Here is a 27,224-nt window from a genome sequence, read left to right on the forward strand (position 1 = left end):
ACTTCCATTACTTAATATGTGATATCCTTTTCATAATCAACCTAATATGGTACTGTATTCTCATGGACTTGTGTATTTGTTACCACTTTTTGCTGCATAATTTGACATTCATGAAATGCTGGGAAACATTTTCCATGTAAAAACAGCAGGAAGATGAACAAAGAATTTTCAAAGGACAATCGGAATAATTGTAATATTCACCACTGTTTGTAAAATAGAAAAAAAAAACTAGCTCCAAGAATAGTCAGAGTGCTTCCTAATACAACTTTCTGAGTTCATCAACACAAGCTTGTTTTGCTGTCTGATTCCAGCCTATTCAACATTATTAACATTATGATTACAACAACAAAACATCTTAAAGCAATATAACAGGATAACTTTGCTTGTTACCTGTTAAATGGTAAACATTGTAAGGTACCATAATATTACACTGAATACTAAGCAAGCAAACACCATTTTAAATAAATTAATGTGCATTTGTACAGTTGGAACTGCATACTGCTGTATAGTTCAGAAGCTGACCAGTTCTTCTGTATCCAGCAATTATTCTAATTTAATTTTTTCCACAAGGGCATTTAAAAATATATATTCTTAAATATTTGTTTGAAAAGTGAGTATGAATAAGTAGAGTATTCCTTCTCTGCTTTGTCAGTACCATTCACAGGCATAAAGTATCACCAGTCTGAAGTAACGTCATGCTTCAGGCACTGGGGTGACACACTTGAGGTGTGAGTAGTTCGGGTGGGTAGCTGCGTCAGCATTCGTAGGCTGCAAAGGAACGAGTAATAGGTTTATTCCATGCTGAAAAGAGAAGAAAGAAAACGCAACATTTTGGCCGTGAAGCCTTCTTCATGTGTGAGAAATACAGGCCAGTAAGCAAAGGTAATGTAGCATAAGAAAACAAAAGCCGGGAGAGAGGAGGGGTGGGAGGCAGGAGCAGGGGAAAGACAGAGATGTGTGTCGTTATGCAATTTCTGTCTGCAGCTAGATGAAGCCCTGCAGCAAGAACCCACAGTTCTTCCAACAAATAAGCTGCACAATGACATTAAGCCACATGCTTAAATAAATAACCAGTCTTCCCATTGTTATTCATGCTGTTATGGGGAAGTGTGAGACCACCTTGCAGCCAGTGGTTTCCATCTCTTTGGTCTCTTGAAGGAGCACCTGTATGACGGACTGTGTGGTCTAAGGTCAGAGTGCAGCAGACAGCTACTTCAGGTCTTGGCTGCAGGAGTTTGAGTTTGATTTCTGCCTAACAAATGGGGGTGGTACATTCTTGCCAGAGTGAGATACACACCTAAACAGGTGTGGAACTCATGCGATACTGTGGCCTGATTTTTCTTATGTCTGTGAGCTATCCATTAATATGTATATATACAGTATGACATTAGCATCTTCTAACCATGAATATATATTTTGTACCATCTTATTACATCACCATACTGGCAAATCTTGTTTCTAGACAGGGACACTGGAACCCTGAAATTATTTTCACTAGTGTAAATGTTATTTATTAGTGATAAGAAGAAGTTGAAATGTCTCTTGAGGAATTAAATTCATGTAAGAAGCATATCATAGAGTTTGCAAACTTTAGAGGAAGCCATTCTAGCCCATTAGATTTTTTGTGGATAATCGTTCCAATGATTTCAACCAGCCATTCCTTGTAAAGGCCAGGGTACAGGCTCTGATAACATGGCTGGGTAGCCATCCTTTTGTGTAAAGAAGTGCCTCCTGTCTACTGTTTAGGTATAACGTTCTGAAAGTCTTTGAGGATTTTGGATATCTCATCACTGCGGTTCTATAAATGTGTATGTGATCAAGAATTCTGAGTGAACTGTATTTGAAAAGAGTCCGTATCACTTAGCTTTTGAATAAGAAACATATCTTATACTGTATTTTGTGAGCTCAATTGGTACTGTTATAAATTTTCTGAATTTAACTTTATTAAAGTAGAGACTGAATTAAAAATGTTGGTCTGACAAATGATACCCAATCAAAGTGCTTTTTTATTAGTACAGCAAAATTGTTTTTCATCTCTCACTTGATCACAAACTCTAATAAGGCAATGTAAAGACAATGGCATATTTGTCACAGTGTTTCAAATTTTGGGAGAAACGAAAATCTTTGTGTAAAAAGATGTGTGGGGCTTTTAATCATTTTTAAGGCATGACAACTGAGAAATTATAATTTCCTCTTTTCCCTTAATTGTGTGTTGAACTTCTGCTTTTGTCAAAAACAAGAAGTGCACAACATTCAGCATTTGTATGCTAATTTGAACGGAGCTATAAATGGAGTTTAGCTTGTGAATCACTGCCAGGATTAACAGTCAGTTAACAACATGGAAAAGGTACAGTATAGTTTACTCTGATCTGAACAACCAGAAATGTATTCTTCAGGTTTGATTTTAGCTTTAAAAGCATATATGTTAAGTTAAGACATTAACAGGGTGGATATAAAGTGAAAGGATTCAGAGAGTCAAAAAATGAAAGTTAAAATGAGATGGCATATAAAATGTGGTTTTGCACTGAGGTATACTTTCTGTTTTATCATTGATACGGTACCTATTGATATTAATATAAGGGTTTCATTTTATTTAGAGCCCATTTCTTTAATATCAAATATAACTGTTTTTGTTTTTAATTATTCTTTTGTGTCACGTTTCTTATTTTTCCAGGACAATCCTTTAAATGGGGGAGTTTCTATTCTTCACAAACTGGAAGGGGGCAAGCATTATTATGAAGTGGAAAAGATGGTAAAATACCAAAGTGCAAAGAGCAGTCGCTTCATTTTAAGGTAAAGGGAGAGATGTCTGTCAGTTATTTTACTAAGGATCTTTGTCTTTAACAAATTCATCAAATGTACAACTAGAAAGATTTTAAATATTCAGTTTTTCTTCTGAAGTTTATTTCTTTAATTCATTATTATTTTTTTTTAATTGATTTGATTTGGAAGAATTGTTCTTGGCATTCAAATCACCGTTAGATTATATAGCATTGATATTAAATAAGTTAGTTTTAATAATGTTTTTTTAACGGTTGCTTTTAATCTGATATACATGATGTCAAACATTTCCTTAGTACTGGTTACAGTGCTGCATTATTAACTTTATTGTGCTGTGGCAATAACACAAAAATAGCCACATTTCTGTAAATTCAATAAATTTGTCGTTTTTTCAAGACATTCATGACCTATAATTTTTCTAAGTCTTAATCTAAATTAAATGTTAGATCTTAATCTAAATGTTGCAAAGAACTACATTTATAGTTAAATTTAAATTCAGCCAATGAATTCAGACATAAATTCCTGTTATGCTAATGTATACTGCTTTTGGTTGGAAAAAAAGCAGAGCTTACTGAGTTTAAAATGAGACTTTCCTCTCATTTGAAAGGAAAGGTGATAAACTTACCCAGATCAATGGAGTAAATCTGGAGGATGTGACACCTGAAGCTTTTGCAGAACTACTCTGCAAACAATTGCCTCTGTTGGTAAGTGATTCACGACCTTTGCAGATTGAGAAGGAATTTGCAAAAATTACTGGGGGAAGAAAGGTCAATGGAAATTAGTTGATTGTTATTCCCACAATGGTATCGTATACAACTAATATTACACCTGCAAAAAACTGCTAGTTTACATTTTAGAAAAATTCAAATCCCAAAAATAGTGTACATGTTCTGCTACCACCACCAAATTAAGAATATAGATGGAAATGTTAGTTTCTCTTATATTTCATGAGAGAAATAAATGTATATATTTTGAGGATGGCAAAACATGCACACATATAGTTGCAGACAAACCCTATGCATTATATGTAGATAATTATTGTAGGATCAAAGCTCTTCCTGGTTTCTGTTGTGTTGAGAAAACTATGAGCATCAAGCTCCTTATCTTGGTCCATTGCAGAGTCTACCCCCAAGAATGCTACAGTAGTTCACATTTACACAGCTGGGAGGACTGGAGAAAAGTACTGTACTTCACACTGTTACAATAGCAGCATCTGCGGCCAGAACTTGAACTCACAACCCACGCATTAGGGTACTTTCCCTCTGCATTATGCTACACTACACAGTATCCCTATATAAAGTATATTTTAATTGTTGACCCAAGGCTGACTGGAGATTTTAGTATCTTTAGGAATGAGGGTATCATCTGGGGCATCAGCAGGCAAGGTAGGAGGGTATCTTCTCCCCACAGCTGAGAGAGGGAGGAGTCTTGATGGCACAGATTGAGTCCTCAGTAATCCCTGACTTTGCCATCAGCAGACAGACATGTGTTCTCAGAGATGAGAGAGATAACCATAAATTAACTGCTGCTGTATCAGGGGTACAGAGAGGCAGGCCCAGTCAAACAAGATTAGCCAGAACAGTTAGTGATGAGAAGAGTTGCTGGTTGAAAGTGAAGATCTGGTGCTTTTTTAAAGACAAGTAGCAAAGAGTTGAGTTAAAAGAGTAAAGGTTTGATTTGAAGAGACAATTTTAGTGATGAAAGACAGACCATTTAAAACGTGGGAAAAGCTCAAGTGTTATGCTGGCAGGGATAGGATTATGGTGATGTGTGTCCCTGTTAATGTCACAATATTACAATTACACAATGTACACAATGTAATGTCACAATATTACAACATGTACAGTAATCACTTATTCCATCACCCTCAGACTGTGCATCAATCATGTCCGCCTGGCCCACAGAATGTGGGTGGAGGACATCCATTCTTTAAAGAGAAGGGGTTCATGACGGTCACCTTTGAGATGGTGCCAGAAAATGAAACTGAAGAGCAGGGAGGGCCTGGCAGTGTCGAGGACAGAGAGCAGCTGGCCGGGGGCAACAGCAGCAGTAGTACAGTTCACAACAAGACAGGTGATGGGAACGAGGACCTGCTGCTGGTCTCTATGAGGGAAACCAACATCTCTGTGGTAGTGGGGAGGTGCTGCGACAAGCACCCAGAAGTTTCCTGTAAAGACTGCAGAAATGCCAAGTGCAGCCTGAGTGATGTCCTGGTGGTATCGAATTCTACCAATTTCACCCTTGGTAAGAAAAGCGTTCTTGCAGTTTTTCTTTTTGTTTTATTGAAAAAGGCACAAAAACTGAAACTTCCTCCTGAGTTGCAATGTTGTGCTTTATTGCAAAATACTTACTCTTACTACAATGATTGTGTTTCTCCTTGTGAATTTAGAATCATGAGTAATATCTGTTTTTGTTGTTGTTGTGCTGTATTTTCTCATTTTCTAGTCTCCAGAGGCACATGTAATTTATTTCAGGAGAAAGTACAGGACAATATTTTCATTCAAAGTCTGTGGCAAGATAATTACGTTCAGCACCACTCCTCATTTCCAATGTGCAAACCATTATCAAGGACAAAAGCAGGTTGGTAAAGATGTTCTTGTTTTAAATTTCAAACTAATCTGTTTCAGTTACATCAAAATAATACATACACTGCACTGCACTCAATTTGATATCATATCAAATTGAAAGCCTTCAGATTTTATTAAATTAGAAAAACATTGGCATGATAAATACAGAACATGAGATACACTATTGTTATATTTATTAAAGGTTAAATTATTAATCACGACCTTTCCATAATATCTGCAGTGCATCACCCAGGTTAGTGCTGCACTTCAGTGGAGAATGAAGTCAACACCAACATATATAAAACCAAGGAATTGTACAATTTTCTACTTTAAAACATACTGAATACAAGTTCTTATCTGATGTTCAAGAGGAATAATGGAAATAATCTAATTTTACTCAGCAGTTCTAAATCATAATGATTACTGACATTACCTACTTCATTGAAACAACTTTTTTTGCATTTTTTGGGATGCATCCCTCCTCCATCTTGCAGCTCCCACTTGGTTACATCCTCTCTCTGAATGGGGTTCAAGCCCTACCACGAGGCTTTATCAAGCACGTCAATCCAAAACATATTATACTTAAAAAAAGCATTCACAAAGCATCCGATTTGTGGATGTTGATGTTCCTCATAAACATTTAATGTGAATGATACTGCAACCTTGTGTTTAATAAATCCATCCATTTTCTAAGCTCTTCATCCAATTCAGGGTTGCAGGGAAGCTGCAGTCTCTCCTTGCAAGCATGTCTGTGTCTATGTGTGCCCTGGATGGGACACCAGTCCATTGCAGGGCACACACAGACACAGGCAAGCAGACACTGACAGGCCCAGGGTGTTAAGATGCATCTTTCAGGACCCTATGCAGACAGCACAATCCGGAAGGGAGTGAGCACACATGGGGAGGAGACGAGGAACTGGGCTGGTAGACGAAACAGGGGGGCGTGACAAAGCTGCTCGGGGGGGCATGGTCCAGGCAAACAGTCCAAAAGGGAGTCAGAAGGGAAAATTCAGTACAAGCAAAAGTCCAGAGCCAAGTGATCCATCCAAGAAGAACAAGACAAGTTTTGTAGGGATGCTGGAACAGGGAGCAGGTGCGCAAAATCAACTAAATGTGAAAGAGCCGGAGCGCCCTTAAAAGGGGGGGATTACAATCGTGACACAAGGCCGATCGTCCCAAAAACAATTAACCTGGCAGAATGTTTTTGGACTGTGGGAGGAAACCAGATCACCAGATGGAAACCCATATGAACACAAAGAAAATACAAACTCCACATCAAATAGAACCCAGGGCCCCAGAGCTGGGAGGCAGCAACCTTTGTGATTAATTCACCATTTAAATCATGCGTTAAACACTTACAGACATGCACCTAATGGAGAACAGCATCTGTTGAAAATAGCAGGCCCCAATTTAAAACACTGTTTTCCCTGCAGATATTTTACCACTCATCCTAACAAGAGCAAATGTAACATGATTCACACAATGGGATGTGAATTTTACCCTCTCCCTGTAAAGCTACAGCTAATTGTTCCTCTTCTTGCATTCCAAATTGTGCTCTATTTTGTTTGGAACATCAGATGATTGTCTAATAAGCAACTTGTAAAACTGCTCCACAAGACAAATTAAAACTGTTGTTGGACTTTCCAACAGTCCATCATATAATAGTCCTGTGTATGTTCTTCCATAAAAATACTGTTTACTAAACCTTGGGCGCAAAGGATACCGTGTTACTCTAACGTAATAAATAAATTTAAAAAGTCAAGGTTTTTATACTTAGATCAATTAGCTACAGTACTAATTACCAAAAAGAGCTGCTGTACAGTACATGGGCTGAATTACTTTTCTCTATTGTAACTGTTCTTATGTTCACAGCATCCATACTGTATTTTTTCTGATTGCATAAACACTCAAAAACACAATTGGTCATTACTTTAAGGTAACCCAACACCACAATTTCAGTTAATTTGTTCAAATTTACTTTTCAAAATCACCCCAGGACCAAGGAAAAGAAAAACATTATTCACGAATCCTATAATTAATGGGTCAAAAAAGATGCTCCCCATTTAGACATAGGATGAGGGGTAAAATATCCAGACTGTAGCTTTTATTTTCAATAACATGTTTCCTAATCCTACTCTGTTTAAGTGTTATATACAGTGTTATAATCCTATCACAGCTCCATTTGTGTTTCCATCAGGTGGAAAATAGTAGGTATTAAAGGCATTCTGACTGCCCAAGGCTTGTGTTACAGTACATTATATGTTGGGTAACACTGAAGAAAAGCTAACACTTGTAGTCACATTACACCATCTTACTCAGACACTAGTTAAATGCTAAATTTTAAGATTTGCTGTTTGTCTGCTGTCTCTCAGTCATCTCCCTTAAAGCTTCACAGCACAGGGGCAGATGAACGAATACCACAGTCATGTGACCTACCAGGGTTGCCAGCTCCACAAGGTTATGGCACTGTAACAGGCCCTGTTACATTAGCAAATTACTAAACAGATTACAGCATTATATAACTGTTAATACATACAAGGCATGTATTAATCGGATATTACTGCAGAAAGTTAAAAATATATAAGGTAAAGCTAATCTGACAGTCAGAAAAACAAACACATGCCATAATTCATACTAAAATGCAGTGGACCCATATGTTGGTTTCTCTCTTCATTACACCAGCCAACTCACTCTAAATTAAGCCCTTTCAACTGCTTATGACATTAGTTCTATAACTCACACCTTAGAGGCCTAGGTTTAGTCTTTTTCATTTTTATAGTTTTTGTTTTGCATTTATTCTCGATACACATGATTCCTTTTCTGCCATGGAGAAAATAAGATCTGATTTTCCAAAGTCTGTGTCCCAGCTTACTTCTGCTGACCTTCATCATATTTAAACTCCAGTAAAAGCTGACTGAAGAGCTTAATGTTATTTTATTTCTGTAGAACCAACAAGGGTTTATACTGTTTTATGCAAATAATGTGCTGTAAATCTTTGAAAAATATTTAAAAATAATCTCCGTAAACCTCTTAATTTTCCTCTGAGAATATAATTAGTACATTCTTCTTATTAAGACATTGACCTTGTTAAACAGTATATTTAGCACAGGTGGGCCAACAAAGGAAAAACTTGACTAAGTATTAGTAAAACCTAAAAATAATTGTGGCTGCTTATCTTAATTCCAGTTTATGCACTCTTGTTAAAAAGAAGAATGTTTTATGGTAAAGAAAAAGTAATTTGTTTTATAATGTACCAATTATATATTTCAGCGAATATGACCATCTATTACTACAAAGTTGACAATGTTGATGGAGATTTTCGTGGAACACCAGTTGTCCTAAATTTCACCAGTACTAACTGCTTTCTGAAATGCAGTAAGATCAGAGGCAAGGTGACTCTTAACATTGATGTAAGTACATTCATTTTCTAACTCTCATTGCAATGTCAGCATTTTTTATGAAAACTAACAATGGTTTCGATAGCAGCTTCACGATGTTTTAAAATTCAAATTTTCTTGCTATCGAGAGAAATATATGCGTTTTCTTGATGTTTTACTTCATCTTCTTAGAACGAAATGACTTTTGACATGACATTTAATGACCATGAAAGACATGCATGTAAAAAAATGACATAAATTAGCAGAAAGAAATCTATCAAAATCGATCTCTTCATCCAATGACTTTCTTTAGAAACAGTAAGAATTGTGTACTGTATGTGCGCTGCATGTGTTAATGATTAAATGTGCTTTCAGAGCTGCAATAAAGAGAACCTGCAGCAAATTTCCTGTGGGAACAAAGACACCTGGCCCTTCGTGTTTTACATGAAAGCAAGTGGAGACAATTGTCGCCGTTTTGAGTCCGCCAACTTCCCTGGGTGGTTCATAAAGGAAACAGCACTTGAAGTAATGCGGGTGGAATCCAGAAACACGGAGGACCAGTCATTCTTCTTTTTAATCAAGAAATTCCATGGGAGTTAATCCACCTCTCCAAGTTTCCCCTCAGACATCAGCTAGGAACTACTGTATACTTGTCTGCGTTCATTAGTGACAGTGAATGGTTGAGGGAACTATGCTTTATAAAACTGAATTCTCTTAAAACTTTGTGCTCTGATGTATTCCATATTGCATTAAATTGTATTATTTTAATCTTAGTAGCTTTCAAAATATCAGGTATAAAGTTCATACCAGACCTACAATATTTCTTTAAAACTGAACAAAGCAACCATGTTCTTGTAATTTATGACTATATGCTGTTTATTGAATTCTTTAGATGCTATAAGTTAAGTATGGCTTTCATTCATTTTAAAATCAATGTTTTTTTCTAGAACGCTTGTACTGTATACCCATTTGCCTGAACTACCTGTACATACTGTACTTTGATATTAAAAACGTGTGTTAAACTGCTTTGTACAGTAGGTGGAATTGCTGTATTCAGCTACCCTGCAATCTGTTGATCTTGAAAAGGTAGAGATTTACAATCCCGTTTGATTATCTTCGTCAGAATACGCTACATTTGTCACTCCATTGGTCTGATTGACACTTCCGTAGGGGTTTTCTGGTGCCTCTCTTTCTTTGTGGATCTTCGAATTTCTGCACGCACACACAACAATGAAAGCAAAAAAACCAATATTTTACATGTACAGTAGGAAGTGCAACAGCTCCCCTTTTGACTTTCCACCCTGTTTAAGCAGAAATAAGCAAAACAGCTTGCTGTTATCGGCTCTGTGTCTGCTTTCATTCCCTGGCTCTGCATCCCTATACTGAAAAGGCTGAATCTGCAGCTCCTGCAATACTGGAAGGAAAGTCCCACTGGTTGGGTAACTTACATTTTGCAATGACAGCATTTTTAATCCTTGTGAACTACAGTAACTTTTGATTTTGTATCTTTTCATGCTGCCTGAATATCCGATAGCAGTGTGGGATCACAAACATTTTAAGCATATTTGGATTGTCATCTATACTGTATACATCTATATAAAATGAAAGCCTATTGTTTAATTTGTACTTTTTAGTTTGACTGCCTGTAACAGAAGTGTTAGCCAGTCAAAAGTCAAACAAAGCAGCTTCTCCCATAACATACTGTACAACTCAACACAAGTCTTACACTTTTATGAGTATTTCCTTTTTATGGTACATGGCCATGTTGTACAATGTATTGCTAATATACTGAAAAAAATGACTGAATAGCACAGGTGTACCTTATGGGATATGAATTTGGTAATCTGTGCCCATTTTAGAAAGTGTTTCCAATTCTTATAGTATACACATTTTTGCAGCTATAACCATGGTTTTAATGTCTTCATTTATAAAATATTTTGGATTGTGCTTTTACAATCCACTTTAAGCGGCAGGTATTCGGAATACATTAAAAAACATTCATATTATCCTTTCACTATTCTGTTGCAGCTCATTAAGAATTTGTCCCATTGTTTTCAATGATCAAAAAAAGTTCTCCTACACATACCTCTTCCTGTTCAGGAATCCAGATATAATCAGGTATGCTGCAGCAGCCACAACCACACCCATGATCACCCCAAACACAACAAGCCACACAGTCACAGGCTGCTCTTGAGGTGGTGTTAAAGTTGCTGGGAGACCCTCAAACTCTAGAGTTTTGTCATCTAGTAGAAACACACTATTGATGCGGTTCCTGGACAGCCTGCAAAAAAGTGTCAATTTTTTCACATTACATTTTATTTAAAAGTTTATGAAATTTATGACGTTATCCCTAACACCTAGGCATAAACTTCCTATAATAGGCATAAACTACTCCAATTCAGAAATGGTGCCTCAATGTACTGTATGTAGCAGTTCAAATGACTTGCACTTTGACACAAGGTTTCACTGCACGTTATCACAATGAAAGTAAGTACATTTCAGTAGTTCAGTCAAATTCTAATCCCGACAAAATGAGCCAATCAATATAAAGGGATAGCATACTTAATACTTTGTCATTAACTTGCCAGACTGTGGAAATGACATGCTGGCTGAGACCAGGACTGTCACAACCCCTCTCCTTCACAAGGAATGAACCAGGGTGCTGCTGCAAGGGTGCATTTGGAGTGGAGGGAGGGGCACTAGACAATATATTTGCAGAGTTGTGGGCAGCCAGCAAGCATTTATACATATTTAAAGGAAAATTAGGAATTTGACCTCCTCCCTAACGTCTGTAATCAACACAATATACAGGATTGGGAATGAAAACAAATGAGGAACATCTGCATGGTAATTTATTGATAGGGTGGCCTAGTCACATGTCTTGCATAGATTATATGACTGAGTTAAATGTCTCCACTCTTTTCTAACTTACAGTCACAAAAAGCATTCTGAAAACCTACCGCACTGCCGCCTCCACATCTCCTTTGGGAATTATTGTTGAATTATTGTCAGGAGCAGTGACAATAAAGTAGAAGGAGACTCTTGGCTTTTCGTTGTATGTGTAGACATTTTCCAACCTAGGTGCACATATTTAGATGTTATACATATAAATGAGTTTGTGTGCGAGCAATGAAAAGTAAATAGTGTAGGGCATACTGTACAAATGCAAGCAATTATTCTTAATGTACATGGATTAAAAGAAAACACTTACACAAAGTTGAGTGCCTGCCCCTTTTGCAGGTAATACTGACGCATGGCAAAAGCCATTGTTGCTTTGAAGAGATACATTTCATTTTCATTCCACGAGTACTGTAAAGAAATTTGCATTTAGAAATGGTATGAAATAAGTGCCAGGAAGGGGAGACTTACAGTATCTTTATCACAATTTAGCATAAAGCTCTGATACTAATTCTTTTAAACACTATATGAAGGCGGCTTGAATTCTGGTACAATATGTAATAATCCTGAAAACCATTCCAGTGCAATGCTAATGTTGGTGCTAAAAATAAAAACCTTTCTATCGGAAAGGATTAATGCAGAAAAGAAGTGTAGATAGCAGTGATGTTTTAGTTGAAACTAAAAAAAGGCATGTGAAATAGGTAATGCAAAGTGAAGTGAAAACTGGTTTGCCAAACATTAAAAAGAATAAGAACCAAATGTGTCTACAAGAACTCTGTTTTCTAGACCTTTCCTGACAAAATGTAAACTGGACAAATAAGAAAGAGCAAATGCAAAAGATAACTTTACAGCTAAAGCCAGTGTAATTGATGGAGATTTATTATTCAATGATAAATTTGTTCTCTGAATCTGAACTAAAATGCTATTTCGGCAACATTTGTTAAGATCCTATCTCAATCACAAACTAATGGGAGCTCATATTGTCATGAGAATTGCTGCTGTTTTTATAATTGTGCAGAAGTTTGCATTATGTAATGTTTCCTGGGGAGCACCTGTGGTTTGGGCAGCTTATGAATGTGGTTTCTGCTTCAGCTGTAGTGATACCCTGTGGTCTAAAGGTGAGAGCAATTCAAGTCCGGCAAGTCACCAGAGGACATTTTACATAGAGACATTTTTGGTACTATTCATCATTAAAATTACTATGCAATGCAGTTTTATAATAAAGAACAGCATAACGGGAAGCAGCCATCCCGTTAAGTACATAACAATTTATTTAGCTTCACAGAACTTAAAACTCTATTTACTGTAACCACTTTTGTGAGGAAACAACAGTGACTTTTAGCTACTGAAAGTAACTTACTGCTTTGTCACCCAATGCTGTCTTCAGGCTGATTCTCACTTTTATTGCATTCTCTGAATCTGTATGGAAACAAAAATGAGCACAACATGATTGATTGAATAATTAGATAAAAACGCAGAAATTCTTAGCTTTTTATCAGCTTCTTTTCACACACAGCTAAAAGCATAGATGAGCACCTTCCAAAGACAAACTGTTACCTAAGTTCCAGCAGAAAACATTCACTGAATTCAACAACAATAGCTAAACTTTCAGCTGCTTAGAATAATAGTAACAAAATGCTTAGTAGTATTAAGATAGTAAACCTTGTTCTTTTTTATGATGTGTTAGTGATCATGAAGATAGCAGGTATGAGTGTGAAAAACCATAACTACAGGTACTGTAAATCCTATAATGTCTGGAACCCGTTGTGAGTCATTCTTGCCGCAGTACTTGATAATGGCAGTAGTACCAATGGATGGAGGTTGTGAAACAGGTGGACAGTGCAAATATTGACCATCCATGCAGTACATACATGGGTCCCATGCTTTGTCCCAGCCAATATTCCTGTTGTTCTTTTGATTCTGATTTTGTAACCATCTGTATAGTTCATCAAAGTACTCCAGCAGGGGTTTGGAATCCATCTTGTATGTTTGAGCCACTTTCTCCAGGGCTCTAGTCCATGACTCTGATCTTCCTAACTCAAGCATTGCCCTGTAGTAAAAATGGGTAGAATCTATAGTCAACATCTTGCTTGCAGATGTTAAGGCGTTGTCAAAAACTGTCTACTGCTACTACCACAGACCAAGATGCTTTAGATCTACAAATCAAACTAAACTACTGATGAGTAGCCAATACAAATTTTTGTAGTATTTAATCCATCACATACTGTACCACATTCACCTATTCTAATTTGTTGTGGGGTGCTCCACATCATTAATATTACTTATTCCTTTCTGTAAACCTATAAAGTTAAAGGTTTTCATGGATCACAGAATACAGATCTTCCTGGATCAACTGTAAGTTTAAAAACATGTTTTGGCATAAAAAGTGGAAATCATTTAATAAAATGAGTAGAACAAATGGTAATGTGAAATAATACATAGAAGAGTCTTAGAAGAGAAGAGAATATTTGTTACAAGCTTATTCTCCATTAAAGAGAATAAATATAAGATGGCTTACTTCAGTTTTGCACCTGCCTCTGTGGAGTTGGTTATGTCACACTTATATAAAGGTCCAGTGTGTCCTTTTGCATCACACAGAGCTTTCTGAAACTGGAACTGGTAAATGGTTCTTGTGAAGTACCTGCCATAAGGATTGTAAAGGGACAAGAGTGGAGATGAGTAAGTTGGTTAAGAAATCATCTGTAGGATAAGTTAGAGAAATACTGTAAGATGTGAGAATGCAGTATGAAAGGTTTTGCACAGACAGAAACATCTCACACAGGAAGAACCTGTAAATTAAATAGTTTATGACAAGGGGTCTTTCTTCATAAAAAGTACTGCATTTACAATATATAAATAATAATAAAATAAAATATATACACAATACCTAACAACACATACTGTTCTAAAATATTGTGCCATATGGCAAATAATAAACAAATATCATCACAAACTGTGAGCAGGTTTATTGATTTTAAGGAAAATATTATGTATTATATTTATTAATGATAGATTTGCTTTAGGAAGTTGCAAAATGCACAAAAAGAGATGTTTCACACGGTTCCAAATATCTACTAACAATGCAATTACTAACAATATTTCCAATAATATTTTAACAATACAAGTTTTTTTAGGAGGTTGTGAATGCTGCACTGCGCCACCTGGGAGTAAAGCAGGAAGTGCTTGTTTGACCTTTGCCGCGAGAAGAGAATCTGACCTGATGAAGGAGTAGTCATTCGACACGTGGAACAGAGCAGGAGGGTCACAGTAGGATTCATCTCGGGGCACAGGCTCGACCACACCAATTAGGTCTCTCCTGTTAAGAAAGGCACTCACCTTCAGGACTGTTGTTGTTCGTTAGAATGAAATGTGCTGTAACATGAATAGTATGACCCTCATTGCTTACTGTACATGGCTGCGAACGAGGAAGCAGGTTAATGAAGGAAGATTAATGGAAGAGCACAGCGTCAGCCTATCCTTTTCACAATTGTAAGAGGTGATACACACTGTAGTTGCTTAGCACAGCTGCAATCATTGTCTAATTCCATTCTGTCTTTTGACTGTCTGTAGGATAAAGGCATTAAAAGCCATACAAGAGTTTTTTCAATACTGCAACACATGTTGGAATTAATCGGTCAGATTTATCAAGACAGGATCTTGACAGTATCTGTAGATTATATTAATGAACTGGTATTTAGTACAAGAGAGGTATACATTTATAAAATGACTGCTGACTAAATTCTCACTGTCACTCAGTACTTTGTACTGCTCTCTCATTACACTGCCTGCATGCACATACATCTGGTCTGATCTGTGGGAAAGGGTTCGTTCTAAGTTTGCTATTCGCATTCTGAAGCTGGAAGACGGTAACATGTATGAGACACCTAAAGCAGTGTAAGGAATACCATTGTACATATGGAAATATGTAGAACTTAAAGGCTAAGCCTAAATATATACTGGTCCTAAAATAATAATACTTCTCTAAACATGACATTTATGGTAACTGAGAGAGATGGTTGAAAAGTGTAAAAGCAGCTTTTAGATGTACTGTATAGGTGTACAGTAATAAAATCTTCGCTGAACTGCGCTGTGACGTTCTTGCAACCCTACAACACTGTGTGACCAGCCATAGCTACAGTATGGCCATATGGAGCCATATCTATTTTAATAGAAGAGCCTTACAGGTTTTAAAATAGCCAGAATTAAGCAGTGAGCCAAGTATGAATCCTTAGCTCTGCACTCTGGACGGAGAGAAACTTACTTCATTTCCCACCATCTTTTCATCCACTCGTTCTTCGGGATCTGGCCTTGGAAAACCTGCCACCTCCACTCCTCCAGCATGTAAGTGAAAGGCAGCGTAGCCACAATCGTCAGGGCTTGTTTCAGCAGGAAGTTTATGTTTGTCTCTGGAACAGAAGTTGGACCAACGCATTTCCAGGTGCACTGACAGGTGTGTGAGAATGCAAACTTTCTACATCTACACAGCCAGCAGCCATATCATCCTGCAACTCCCAACTGGCAGCCCACTGAAGCTCAGAAGCCCACTGAAGCTCAGCTGGTTTTAGCCTGGTCAGTACCTGGTAAAACTAAGGTTGCTGCTGGAAGAGGTGTTAGTGGGGCCAGCAGGGGGCGCTCACCCTGCGGTTTACGTGGGTCCTAATGCCCCAGTATAGTGACAGGGACACTATACTGTAAAAAGGTACAGTCCTTCGGATGAGATGTAAAACCAAGGTCCTGACTCTCTGTGGTCATCAAAAATTCTGGGGTGTTTCTTTAAATAAGTAAGGATGTTACCCTGGTGTCCCAGCCAATTTTCCCATTGGCCCTTACCAATCATGGCCTCCTAATAATAATTCCCATCTATGTATTGGCTTCATTATTTTCCTCCCCACTAATAGCTGGTGTGCGGTGAGCGTTCTGGTGCACTATGGCTGCCATTGCATCATGCAGGTGGATGCTGTACATTGGTGGTGGTGGAGGGGAGTCCCCATTACCTGTAAGGTACTTTGTGTGTCCAGAAAAGCACTATATAAGTGTAAGAATTATTATTATTATTATTATTATTATTATTATTATTATTATTATTATTATTATTATTACATTTAAAATGTTACATTGCACACTGCATTCCTGCAGTGAGAAAGGCACAGCGGTAGTGATTGTGCAGAAACAAAGGCTGTTGACTGAAATAAAGAAAAGGCATATGACTACAGCCTTACCGTTGTCTTCTTTAAAGTCTGGTTGCAGAAGGCCCAGGGCTTGCAGGTGGCTTGGAGTGGCAGCAGACAGAGACATGATCTCTCCTACAGCCTCGTGGAAGCCCTCATTGGCACCATCCCTAAGCAGGTAGGATAAATTGGAATATGCCATCTGGTACTGGTTGTGTCCCATCTCATGGTGAACTGTCAGGAAGTCATCCATGTTCACCTTACTGCACATTTTGATTCTGCAAGGAATAAAAAGCTTCATTAGACCCGTAGTCTTAGTTTGCTTAACTTAACTGTTATGTGCTCTGAAACTAAATTAGCCATATGTTTCAAAACATACAAAACCACCACGTACTGTACATGCATGCGTATTTCAACAAATTATATTTTTTTATGATTCACAGACATTTGAAAGATTTCTAATAAAGTCATTCTTACATATTAATAAAGTGGTAAAGATCATGAATTAAAGCAGCACTTAATAACAGTATAAATTTAGTTTAAAAAAAGGCATGACTCAGCAAAACTGCCACTTGCACAATATTAACATGTGGCAAGTAAATATTTGGACATTTTATTGCATGCTATTTGTCAATATAAAATTATATTTTGCAATGTCAATTCAGCTACGGGGCAACGAAATATATGTTTATAAATACTACTTTTTTTTCTAAAATACATACTATTAATGGCTATGGCAAGTTGTGAGCATCATAAAAATACTCCATTAATATGTTTTGCATGGGAATTCTCAATCCCTTGGAGTTTTTGTTTTTGTTGTTTCTTTCTGGAAAACGTAGGCAGCTCCCCTGGGGCTGATGATGAGCTTCTCCAATTCAGGCTGAGCCACCTCACTTGTGCACTCCTTACCTGAAGTCCTTCCCATTGCCCATGTCCCAGGCCGTTGGGTGGCACACCACCTTCCTCCCATCATCAGGTTTCTCCAGCATGGACTCATTCCAGAAATTGTCATACATTTTATACAGGCCAACAGACATGAAGAATTTTTCTGCTTCTCTAAACATTCTCAGCACCGTCCAGCCCTGTGAAAGCAGAAGCTTGAAATTCAAGATACATCTACTGCGAAGATTTCAGGCGATCAAGTTTCCAAAGAGGTGTCTGTCTGATGAATGCTGGAACGTCTTATGGATACATCATCTTCAGAATGGAATGCAAATCTGTCATTGATTCATAATTCATTGTATTTTCACTTTTTAGCTTGGCCTATTCTCTATAAAGCATACTCATTTTTTTCTTTCTATCGGACATTCAAATGGTTTTGATGACCACATCCAGTAAAGGGACAAGAAGATGAAATCCACCTTTAGTTTACAAATGGAGGTCAGCTTACCTGATTGACCATGGCAGATGTCACATCAATATCCTCTTTGTTTTTATAGGGGATTGATAAAGGGTATAGGTTTGTCCAAAATCTGCCCCACATATCACCTGATGCAGCAGAGGTAGATAGACAAATTCTAAATAAAAAGGACTTGGAGAGAACTGCATTTTAAATGTAATCTTCATTATTCAGTCAGTAAACCTGTTGTAACATAATTGTGATCCGTGCATAAAAAAATTAATAATATTGTAATAAGGGTATAAGCTATGCAACATTGTAATTACTCTGCAATATTTAATTTCATGGATATGAAGTTAACAAGAAGGCTTCTGTAAACCTCTGTAAGGTAAATTGTACTGCTATAAAACGAAAAATGAAAAAGTACATAGACACATACTGTATCTTTCACAGACTTACCCAGTAAATGAGCTGGAAGACCACCATTTGGGCTGATGTGTCCTGGATATACTTCACGTAGTTTATCTCTCACATAAGCATGGAGCTCTTTGTACAAAGGCATTATCTGAAACACCAGATAGTTTCGAAGTGTATCCATTAAAACAGAATAATACAAATGAGATAGATTAAAGAGTATGTACTGTAGCAACTGGGATGCCTTGCTGTTTCTTTGTAAGCTTGTTTTAGTAAAAGATAAATTCAAAGAGCAGTGGCAAAGGAAAATGTTCACAAACCATATTAAAAACAGTTTATACATTGAATATGCAGTTTGTACAGTAACTATGCATGTTGGTGGACTAAAACATATGCTTTACATTGATGTTTTAAATGATAAGTGGACTTTTATTTCAATGAAAAAATGTCTGATTTACCTATATTTTTTAATTTGGTATCACAGCTTAATGTAGTTCATTTAACTAAAGTTCGGGATGGATGACAACAACCACTCTCAATTATTCCCAGCTGTCAGTGATTAGCAGTCACTCCCTTCGTCCCTCCTCCACCGAACACTATAAATACCAAATGCGATATCTCTCTCCCTCACTTGCGACTTTTGCATCCCAGCTCCACCTCTGCAGCTACCCCTTGGTTATCTTGCAGGGGGGTCCTGGCTTCCTCGTCCTATGGCCAGGAGGTCGGCCCTCAGCCAAACGGGTTAAGCCAAATATTCACTCCACAATAGTTCATTTCCCTTCGATTTTGGGGCGTTGTCATTCCTCGTGAATTATGTTTCTCAATATGGAATTTCTGACACAGCTTTACACTTGCATTATTGTGCCACACAAGAGAAAATGAGATAATCTAGGTGTGATTCTCTGATTCTCTGACTTGGTCAGTTAGTGCTAATTGGTGTTCCTGAGCCCTGTTTTGAATTGTATTGATCACAGTAGAAAAAGCAGAAATAGTAAAAAGCAGAAAAAGTCAACATTTCATTTCATTTGTAAATGAAAATGAGGTACAAAAGTTGAAGATAAAGGTCAGTCCAATGTTAATACCTCCCGATATAAGCGTCGGACATCTTCCATAAGCTGGTCTCGAGTGTAAGCGTAAACTGCATCATCTGTAGCTTCATAGTTTCCTCTCCAATAGTCCCCATAATCTTTGTAGTCTTTAATTTGAAAAGAATAAAAATTTAGTACACTATTAAATTTGTAGGCCATGAACACTAAACTCCTTCCAGTACCAGTGGTATCTGTTTTCACACAAAAAACAATTGAAAAAACACTGTAATGTAAATGTAAAAGTAGCACAGGACTCCAAACAGCTTAAATGAATTCGTAGGACAAAGCGTATTTGTTCATTCTCCTTGATGAAGATAAGCTGATTGTGAGATCAGAAAACAAACGTTAGAAAAGTAATTAGGAAGCTTTTGTCACTGTGAGAAACAGAGAATTCTGAAACACAGGAGGTACTGTAGTTACTGTTGAGTTTTGCCGCTTCGTTTTTCAAGTCCACATAGTCTTCGTAGAGTGGTCTCATTTTCTTCCCCACTGCAACCCTCCAACCCTCCCAGGCATGCAGCCGCTCGTAGTAATCAGTGCTTGTAGCCATAGTGTGCTCAAGACCTGGGAGGAAGGAAAGTGAAATGGGACAGTTAGTATTTGTATTGTAATAGTAACTCCTACACATGTATCCACACATGTACAGTACATGCTGTATATACAGAATATATGCAGAATAAAGATCCATATACCTGTGTCACCTTGTTACACAGCTAACTGGAGAGATGAGGTGATTACCACTGGAGACATATTATTTATATTATAAATATTATTTCACTCCAGAAGCAAAGGAAATGTCGGTGAGCAATCCGCGTGTGGCGCAGAAATCAGCGACACCTGCAGTGAGCTGACTTCTCTCACTATAAAAGAGGACTGAAACAGACAGAGAGCATCCACCCCTAGGGAGCTAGGATTAAAATGTCTCGGACGAGACACTATAGTGACTATTGCAAGAAACAACAAGTTCTTGGGTCTAGAAAACTAAAACATTGACAAACAGACCAAACAGGATCTGTTAGTGATTGACAAGAAATTCGTACAAGAGAAAATCACAGATGAGATAATACCAACCTCTACAAAAGAGACAGACCCAGTCACTTACAGGTATATGCAGACAGGAAAATTGCAACATCCAGACAGTTTCTGTGTTTGAGGGTCTATAGACTAAGGTTAAGATGATACCTCAGGCCAAACAGGATCCAAAAGGAATTAAAGAACTAAGAAGGATCAAAATAGGGAAAGAGAAATAGTAAAAGGTAAAGAACAAATAAAAGACATCCAAGTTTCTTGGCATGCAAATGCCCCACTACTCACATCTCAACGTAGTTTCCTTGATAGCCTAATGAGGCAGCGTAATATATGACTGAAGTACTTACTTCTTATATAACAGGTACCAACCAGCTCCAGCTTTTAGACAGTTTTCAATTTCACGATCCAGAATGTTTCATTTTCACCATGATCTCACTGCTGTAAACCATTATTCCACATAACAATGGTTCCATAGCCCTCAACCACACACTTAACAAATACAGTATGCAGTGTTTGATCCCCAAACCCCTGACCAATTTGCTGAATTGATCCTCATTCTGAAAGTTTCTTCGTTCAATAAACTTTTCTACCGCTAGGTGAGCAGAGGTGCCATGCGTACCAGAATGGGACCAAGTTATGCAAATATCTTTGATGGCTGTGTAAAAGAATGCTACTTCTTCTCCTGTTACAGGCTTTGTTCCTGACGTTTACAAATAGTAAATCAATGATTAAGCCATCTGCTACAATAATCAACTACAGCCATTCCTACATCATTTCAACTACTTCCATTCATCTCTAAGATTCACTGTTAATGTATCCTTCACCACTCTTCCCAGCTACTCAGAACTATCAACTTCTGTGTATTACAAATACACTGCAGTTATACAGTTATCTCCATTACAGCTCCTTCATTCCAAAACACTTTTAACCCCCCTGTTTTCACAGTTCCTTTAACTGTCACCTGTTATGCAGAAATAACAGGGCTGCACCAGAGGCACAAAACAGCCCTTAAAACATCAACCCAATGACAAATTCCCAGACCTGGAATTATATTCCACTGCCCCATCTCTTTCACCTCCACACCCTTTCTGTTGCTAGGATTATCAAAGAAAACGTCTCTGTTTCACAGGATGGGTTTACAGGTAAATTCAAAGCAGCAGTGTAACAGTTTTCTTTTCAGGTGAGTAAAAACCTTGAAAGATGATACCTGGTTCTAAAGTTTCACAATCGAAAGGGTCATCAACCTTGCACACGGTTCCAGTGCTGTAGATGGTGCTCATCTCACTTAGGACTTTATTCAACTGTAAGACAAGAACATTCTTGTTAAACAGTGTTACAAAGCAATAGGTTAAAAGTAAAGAAACATTACATCAAGCCAAATTGTATTCATGTTCATATCTGGCTTCTAAGGGTTTTTTCTGGTAAACTTCAATTGTGTCAGAATAGCCAATCGCCCTGATGGGACTGGTTATAAAAAGTAATTTGTTTACTGAGGGTCATAGTTCACTAATTAGCGAGGGAATAATTATTACAGCAGATGTGTTTGGAATCAGAGCATTGAATGGGCCATTATCAGTGTGAAGCAGGGTGATTGGAATGGGCTGGGTGGTACAGTACCTGCTACACCTACCTGGTGATTGAAAGGCACAGAAGGTACCATCCTGCAGGTACCACTTGGTACCATTCATTGTCATTCCATGTACACCAGGTTCCACCCTCCCATATTCCATGGTCTGATCACAAACAAATCGGGTAATTATTTAAAGTAGCCAGAAGCTGGGAGGGTGTGGGGTGTGGATTATGTGCTTTCATTACAATGCTCTTGCATCATGAACATGTCAATAATGCCCAAAGGGCTAAGCAAGATCAGAACATCTTTTTACACATCTTTCTCTTGATACTTGGTACTGTAATTCTAATATTTGTGTTCCAGAGTCAGAAGGGCCAAAGAAAGTGAATGGTTGGTGTAATAGTGTCGGGTTTGAAAGGGTACTGCCTGAACACCGGCAGAGCGTTTCTTATCCTTGGTAAGGGAGTGAGCGGTGTGCCAGTGTGTAGTCGTCTGGTAGGGTGATCCTTCTTCGTTATACGAGATTTGTCATTAAAGAACAGGATAATCCTTCTGTAGCTGTTTCACAAGCACCTGGGTTCTAAGCTTGAACAGCATCCGCGAACGGGTGGGGATCTTAAATAGCAGACCTGATGAGCCTCAGGTGCTGTAGCTGCACATTCCCACACGCCGCGGAGTAGGGAGTGCAGTGGGAGGTGTGCTCCACTGTCACATTGACATATTCACTTTCTTTGGCACAGCATGGCTTCAGGGGGTTAGTGCAATGTTGGAATGGTACATTGTGCTGCTTAGTCCATTTGTGGGGTCAAGAAAGGAAATATAATGTTTTTTTTATATTTTTAGTCAAGACATCATTATATTCCCTCAGGTGTAGAAATATTAGTAAAAAAATTGATAACACTTTAATTACAGAAAATAAAAATGAAATGACTAATCTGATCAATTTCAGCATTTCGTAATCTCAACATGGGTGCTCACAACTTAACATACATGGTCAAATTTATCTTTTGGTAAGACTCCTGATCCTTTGTCTTGAAGTAGTTGTAGCTGCAAAATATTTTTTTTGTCCGCCATTTGCTCTATATTAAACTTGCTGGATTCTTCTGATATTCGGGTGTAGAATTCTGACCACTGAACTCCCATTTCATTCTGAAAAAGAAAAATACAAATTTAAGAAAATTAAACCAGTCCTTGAAAATGTCCATAGTTTGGAGCACTTTGATGCCCGTGCCCAGTTTGCATAAGCCTGAGGTACAGTATACAGTATGTACTGCAATGAGAGGTATTATTAATATTGTAAATATTAATGATGGTGTGCATTACAATAATGGTTTTACATTTCATTGCCTCTTTAAAAGCAACTGAATCTCTTCTAAATTCAAAATTGTCACCTGCAGATTCAATGCCACAGAAAATCTACTGTACAGTACCAGCTGCATACAATGCAGAAATATCAGAATTTAGATATTGGAGAGAGGCTACACCTTATGTAAAAGACTCAAGCAAGATCAAGACAGATTTGTGTGCATATTGTACATATGGTATACTTCCACTAAATACTGACATACTGCACACCTCATGAATTAAGACAACACAGTAAAACAGATTATTTTTAAGCCTTCTGTATCTGAGCCAGGTCCTGTGATGCCTAGCTAATTTAGTCCACATGCTGGGAAATCATTGTATCCAGTCTGTCCCAGTAGCAGACACCTTCAGGCTGTAAGGTACTCTGTTCAGAGGCTTATAGCAATAAAGCTGGTGGGAAATCCATTTTAAGCAAATGCTATTTTAAATGTAGTTGTAATTATATTTTCCTCTCATTTAATCAAGTGGTTAAAGTGTTAAAGATTCCATTGTATTCTGTTTTACTTGTATGATACTTATGTTACATATTCTGTGTGTATAAATTTAATTTATGCAATTACGCAGTATGCTGTATATTTTGCCTGTGGCCTGCATGTTACAGTGTAACACCTAAAATGAATTTTAAAAAGCATAAGAAACAAGTAAATCAAGTTGACAGGCCACAGAAGATAAGAAAGACACACCGTGAGGCAGGACAGTGAAGCACAAAGGACAGGCTTTCACTTCGGAATTGAAAGCAGCAGCTTCATGAAGGCTGACTCTGGAGGGAGCTGTTGCATCACTTCCGTTATAATACCTTGCTACAAAGATCAGACTGAGAACTACTGTACCTACAGCTTCAGATTTTGTGGTTCCTGTTATTCACAGCAGCAAGAAATTCCGCATTCTTGTATGTCTCTGAGCATACGTTTTTTGTTTTAATCCTCAATCTGAAGGTCTGCTATACAGTATACAGTATTTATCATTCGCAACAGTTATGCACCATTGTGTAATGACCACAGAATTGCAGGTGTATCCTTATCCACACAAGGCTAAACTGAAATTATAACACATTGATAAACCTTATTGTACTACTGTAGTTCAGGTGGGTAGGTGTGTCAGTCTGCGTAGGCTGCAAAGGAACAAGTAATAGGTTTTCTCCATGCTGAAAAAAAGAAGAAAGAAAACACAACGTTTTGGAGAAGGCTTGTGTTTTCTTTCTTCTTTTTTTCAGCATGGAATAAACCTATTACTTGTTATTGTACTATATTTCACATTGTGTATGTTATGTCTTAAATAGAAAACCAAACCTAACGTCATTAATAATAATAATTGCTTACACTTATATAGCGCTTTTCTGGACACTCCACTCAGGTGGAGGGGAGGTGAGGAGAGTAATGAAGCTAATTCATAGATGGAGATTATTAGGAGGCCACGATTGGTAAGGGCCAATGGGAAATTTGGCCAGGACAGCAGGGTTACACCCCTACTCTTTTTGAGAAACACGCTGGAATTTTTAATGACCTCAGAGAGTCAGGACCTCGGTTTTACGTCTCATCTGAAGGACAGCGCCTGTTTACAGTATAGTGTCCCCATCACTATACTGGGGCATTAGGGCCCACACAGACAGCCCCCTGCTGGCTCCACTAACACCTCTTCCAGCAGCAACCTTAGTTTTTCCTAGGAGGTCTCTCATCCAGGTACTGACCAGGCTCACACCTGCTTAGCTTCAGTGGGTTACCAGCTGTGAGTTGCAGAGTGATATGGCTGCTGACTTGATATTAACACACCGTTAAATTACAATGTACTATACATCTCACAATCTGGAGACGGAATATGTTGAAGTGAATATTAATAAAGTCTTATGTACTGTATATGAATATGTTTCAGCACTCAAAATTCAGTGTGATTATATACTGCATGTTCATAGATTAAGCAAACCAGTCTTGCATTCCTGTTTTAAAACTGAGAGTGGCTCTTCAATTTAATCTGCTTCGTTACTCAAGCAGGCAGTTAGTGCCCAAGAATCACAAAATATCTCTCCAGTCACCTTGTTTCACACCACACTAACAAATGTCAGGAGATGAACAGTCAAGGTACAGTATTCACAGAATACCACACAGGGAAGCAAGCACCCTGTATACAGTACCTTAAGAATTAACTTGGCCCAATAAATCTAAAGTGTTCCTCTCACTGGGAATCTTGACCCCAATCATTGCACCCACAAAAATATCTTTTGGGAAGATACTCCCATTTAGTCTAACAATGAAAATAAAGTGTACTTTGTTTTTCTTCAGTCTAAATGCACTCTGTGTTACACATTCTAGATACTCCAAGCAGCACCTTTTACAGTTTTTGTCTTTGAAACTTTCAGGGGGTGTAGTCCAGTTTTAAATGATGTTGTTACTATCCACTGGAAGAGATCACCCACAATGAGTCAAATATTAAAACTGGATGTCAAAGTTAGATGTCAACCTTTCACTGACTAAAGTATTATATGAAGTACAGTATATTAAGTATACTTTCACTAAAGTATTTTGTTTTGGGAAAAAAAAAGTTTGTGATGTACCCCAGCAGTAATTAGTTCATAATCTGATAAACAGAAATATTACAAAACCAAAAATAACTTAAGGTTTCTGAATTAAATTTTTAATAGTAAAATTAATGAAATTGGCTAGCAGTCTGGCTAGATGTGTTGAGTGGCCTGCTCTTGTTTGTAACCTTTCTTACATTTGTCTTCTTATGTTCTTGGAAATTCATACATACAGTAGATACTGCAAGTAAAAACACATACATAAATGACCACAGAGCCTTAGATTCTGATTTGCACATTAAACTGTAGAAAATTGACTGCTCTTTGTATTTCAGTTTTTGACGTTTACTTACCATCTTTTTTGCATTTTCCTCAGTAATGTTAGTATTGTATTCCCATGATGCCAGTGAGTTCAGGTACGTCAGATGGGTAGCGTTCTTGTCAAATTCGTCCAAAAACACTGCAGCATCCCCTTCAGTTAACTGGGCAGCAGCAGCAACTGCCACGATCAACACTAACAGAAGATGGACAGACATTCTGCAGTCAAAACCCAAAGAAGCACTACCACAGAAAAATGTCTTGTTTGACGTGCTATCAAATTAGTTATCATACCGTCCTTTGAACTTGGTCATAATCCATAGGGTGAGCTTTGATCAACCAGCTCTATTGGTAAATTATAAACCCAGATGCACATCTTGTTCCGCCCATTCAGTCCTCACCTTTCCTATTGTATTTCCCTCTGTGTTTATCCTTTCACAGTTTCTCAGTTTATTTTCTCCGGTTTATTTAAGGTACAAGTACGTTTTCTGTCTTTTGAGATGCTGGGATGTTGTGAAATCCCTTAAAGGACCCAAAACACTGGCAGCTGTCCTCTTATCTCATCATGAATTTGCTTTTCAATCCTAAAATATAGCAATTGTTGATCCCTGACAATTAAATCATAAAAATGAAAACAAGACATGGATGGGTCAAAAGGATCACATTTCTTTTGTATCCGCTTTGACACCACAAATTGATTGAATGGTTTATTCTGTAGCCTGACTGATTCTGAATACCAAGCGTTGTTCCTGCTGGAAAAGGGATCAGTTGCAAACTTGTTACTTTTGAAGATGAAGA

The 27,224-nt window shown here is 37.7% G+C and overlaps 2 protein-coding genes across 3 annotated transcripts; one reads left to right on the forward strand and one right to left on the reverse strand.

Moving 5' to 3' along the window:
- The first annotated feature begins 2,159 nt into the window (after positions 1 to 2,159).
- LOC148675976 (uncharacterized) lies at positions 2,160 to 9,747 on the forward strand. Of its 2 annotated transcripts, none has more exons than XM_088599301.1 (7): positions 2,160 to 2,347; positions 2,675 to 2,793; positions 3,389 to 3,485; positions 4,653 to 5,025; positions 5,227 to 5,361; positions 8,619 to 8,758; positions 9,101 to 9,747. In XM_088599301.1, exons 1-7 carry the CDS (start codon positions 2,339 to 2,341, stop codon positions 9,323 to 9,325), a joined length of 1,098 nt encoding a protein of 365 aa, XP_088455427.1. In that variant the 5' UTR covers positions 2,160 to 2,338; the 3' UTR covers positions 9,326 to 9,747. The 2 variants fall into 2 exon arrangements, with proteins under 2 accessions (XP_088455427.1, XP_088455418.1); XM_088599292.1 differs by lacking the exon at positions 2,160 to 2,347 and adding an exon at positions 2,497 to 2,529.
- Positions 9,575 to 26,710, reverse strand: ace2 (angiotensin converting enzyme 2). The gene is made up of 18 exons (XM_088599254.1): positions 26,462 to 26,710; positions 23,222 to 23,380; positions 21,869 to 21,962; positions 20,053 to 20,196; positions 19,627 to 19,739; positions 18,590 to 18,695; positions 18,182 to 18,279; positions 17,701 to 17,873; positions 16,843 to 17,069; positions 15,885 to 16,029; positions 14,841 to 14,939; positions 14,142 to 14,264; positions 13,495 to 13,673; positions 12,984 to 13,042; positions 11,937 to 12,034; positions 11,686 to 11,802; positions 10,812 to 11,006; positions 9,575 to 9,937 (listed from the first exon to the last, which is right to left on the reverse strand). The coding sequence occupies exons 1-18, from the start codon at positions 26,642 to 26,644 to the stop codon at positions 9,820 to 9,822; spliced, it is 2,430 nt and encodes an 809-aa protein (XP_088455380.1). The 5' UTR covers positions 26,645 to 26,710; the 3' UTR covers positions 9,575 to 9,819.
- Between the last annotated feature and the right edge of the window lie 514 nt (positions 26,711 to 27,224).

The sequence above is a fragment of the Lepisosteus platostomus genome, chromosome 2 (genome assembly GCF_059453375.1).
Source record: "Lepisosteus platostomus isolate fLepPlt1 chromosome 2, fLepPlt1.hap1, whole genome shotgun sequence".
NCBI lineage: Eukaryota > Metazoa > Chordata > Actinopteri > Semionotiformes > Lepisosteidae > Lepisosteus > Lepisosteus platostomus.

What these genes read in the sequence shown, in the direction of transcription:
- LOC148675976 (XM_088599292.1), top strand. Translation starts at nt 2,500, where the DNA reads ATGGCATATAAAATGTGGTTTTGCACTGAG. An exon ending in AAATGTGGTTTTGCACTGAG is followed by an intron (nt 2,530 to 2,674) that starts GTATACTTTCTG and finishes TTATTTTTCCAG; the next exon opens with GACAATCCTTTAAATGGGGG. An exon ending in ATTATCAAGGACAAAAGCAG is followed by an intron (nt 5,362 to 8,618) that starts GTTGGTAAAGAT and finishes TATATATTTCAG; the next exon opens with CGAATATGACCATCTATTAC.
- ace2 (XM_088599254.1), bottom strand. Translation starts at nt 26,644, where the DNA reads ATGTCTGTCCATCTTCTGTTAGTGTTGATCGTGGCAGTTGCTGCTGCT. An exon ending in GAGGCAGGTGCAAAACTGAA is followed by an intron (nt 13,674 to 14,141) that starts GTAAGCCATCTT and finishes TTTTTACTACAG; the next exon opens with GGCAATGCTTGAGTTAGGAA. An exon ending in GATGTGGAGGCGGCAGTGCG is followed by an intron (nt 11,007 to 11,685) that starts GTAGGTTTTCAG and finishes ACTTTTTTGCAG; the next exon opens with GCTGTCCAGGAACCGCATCA.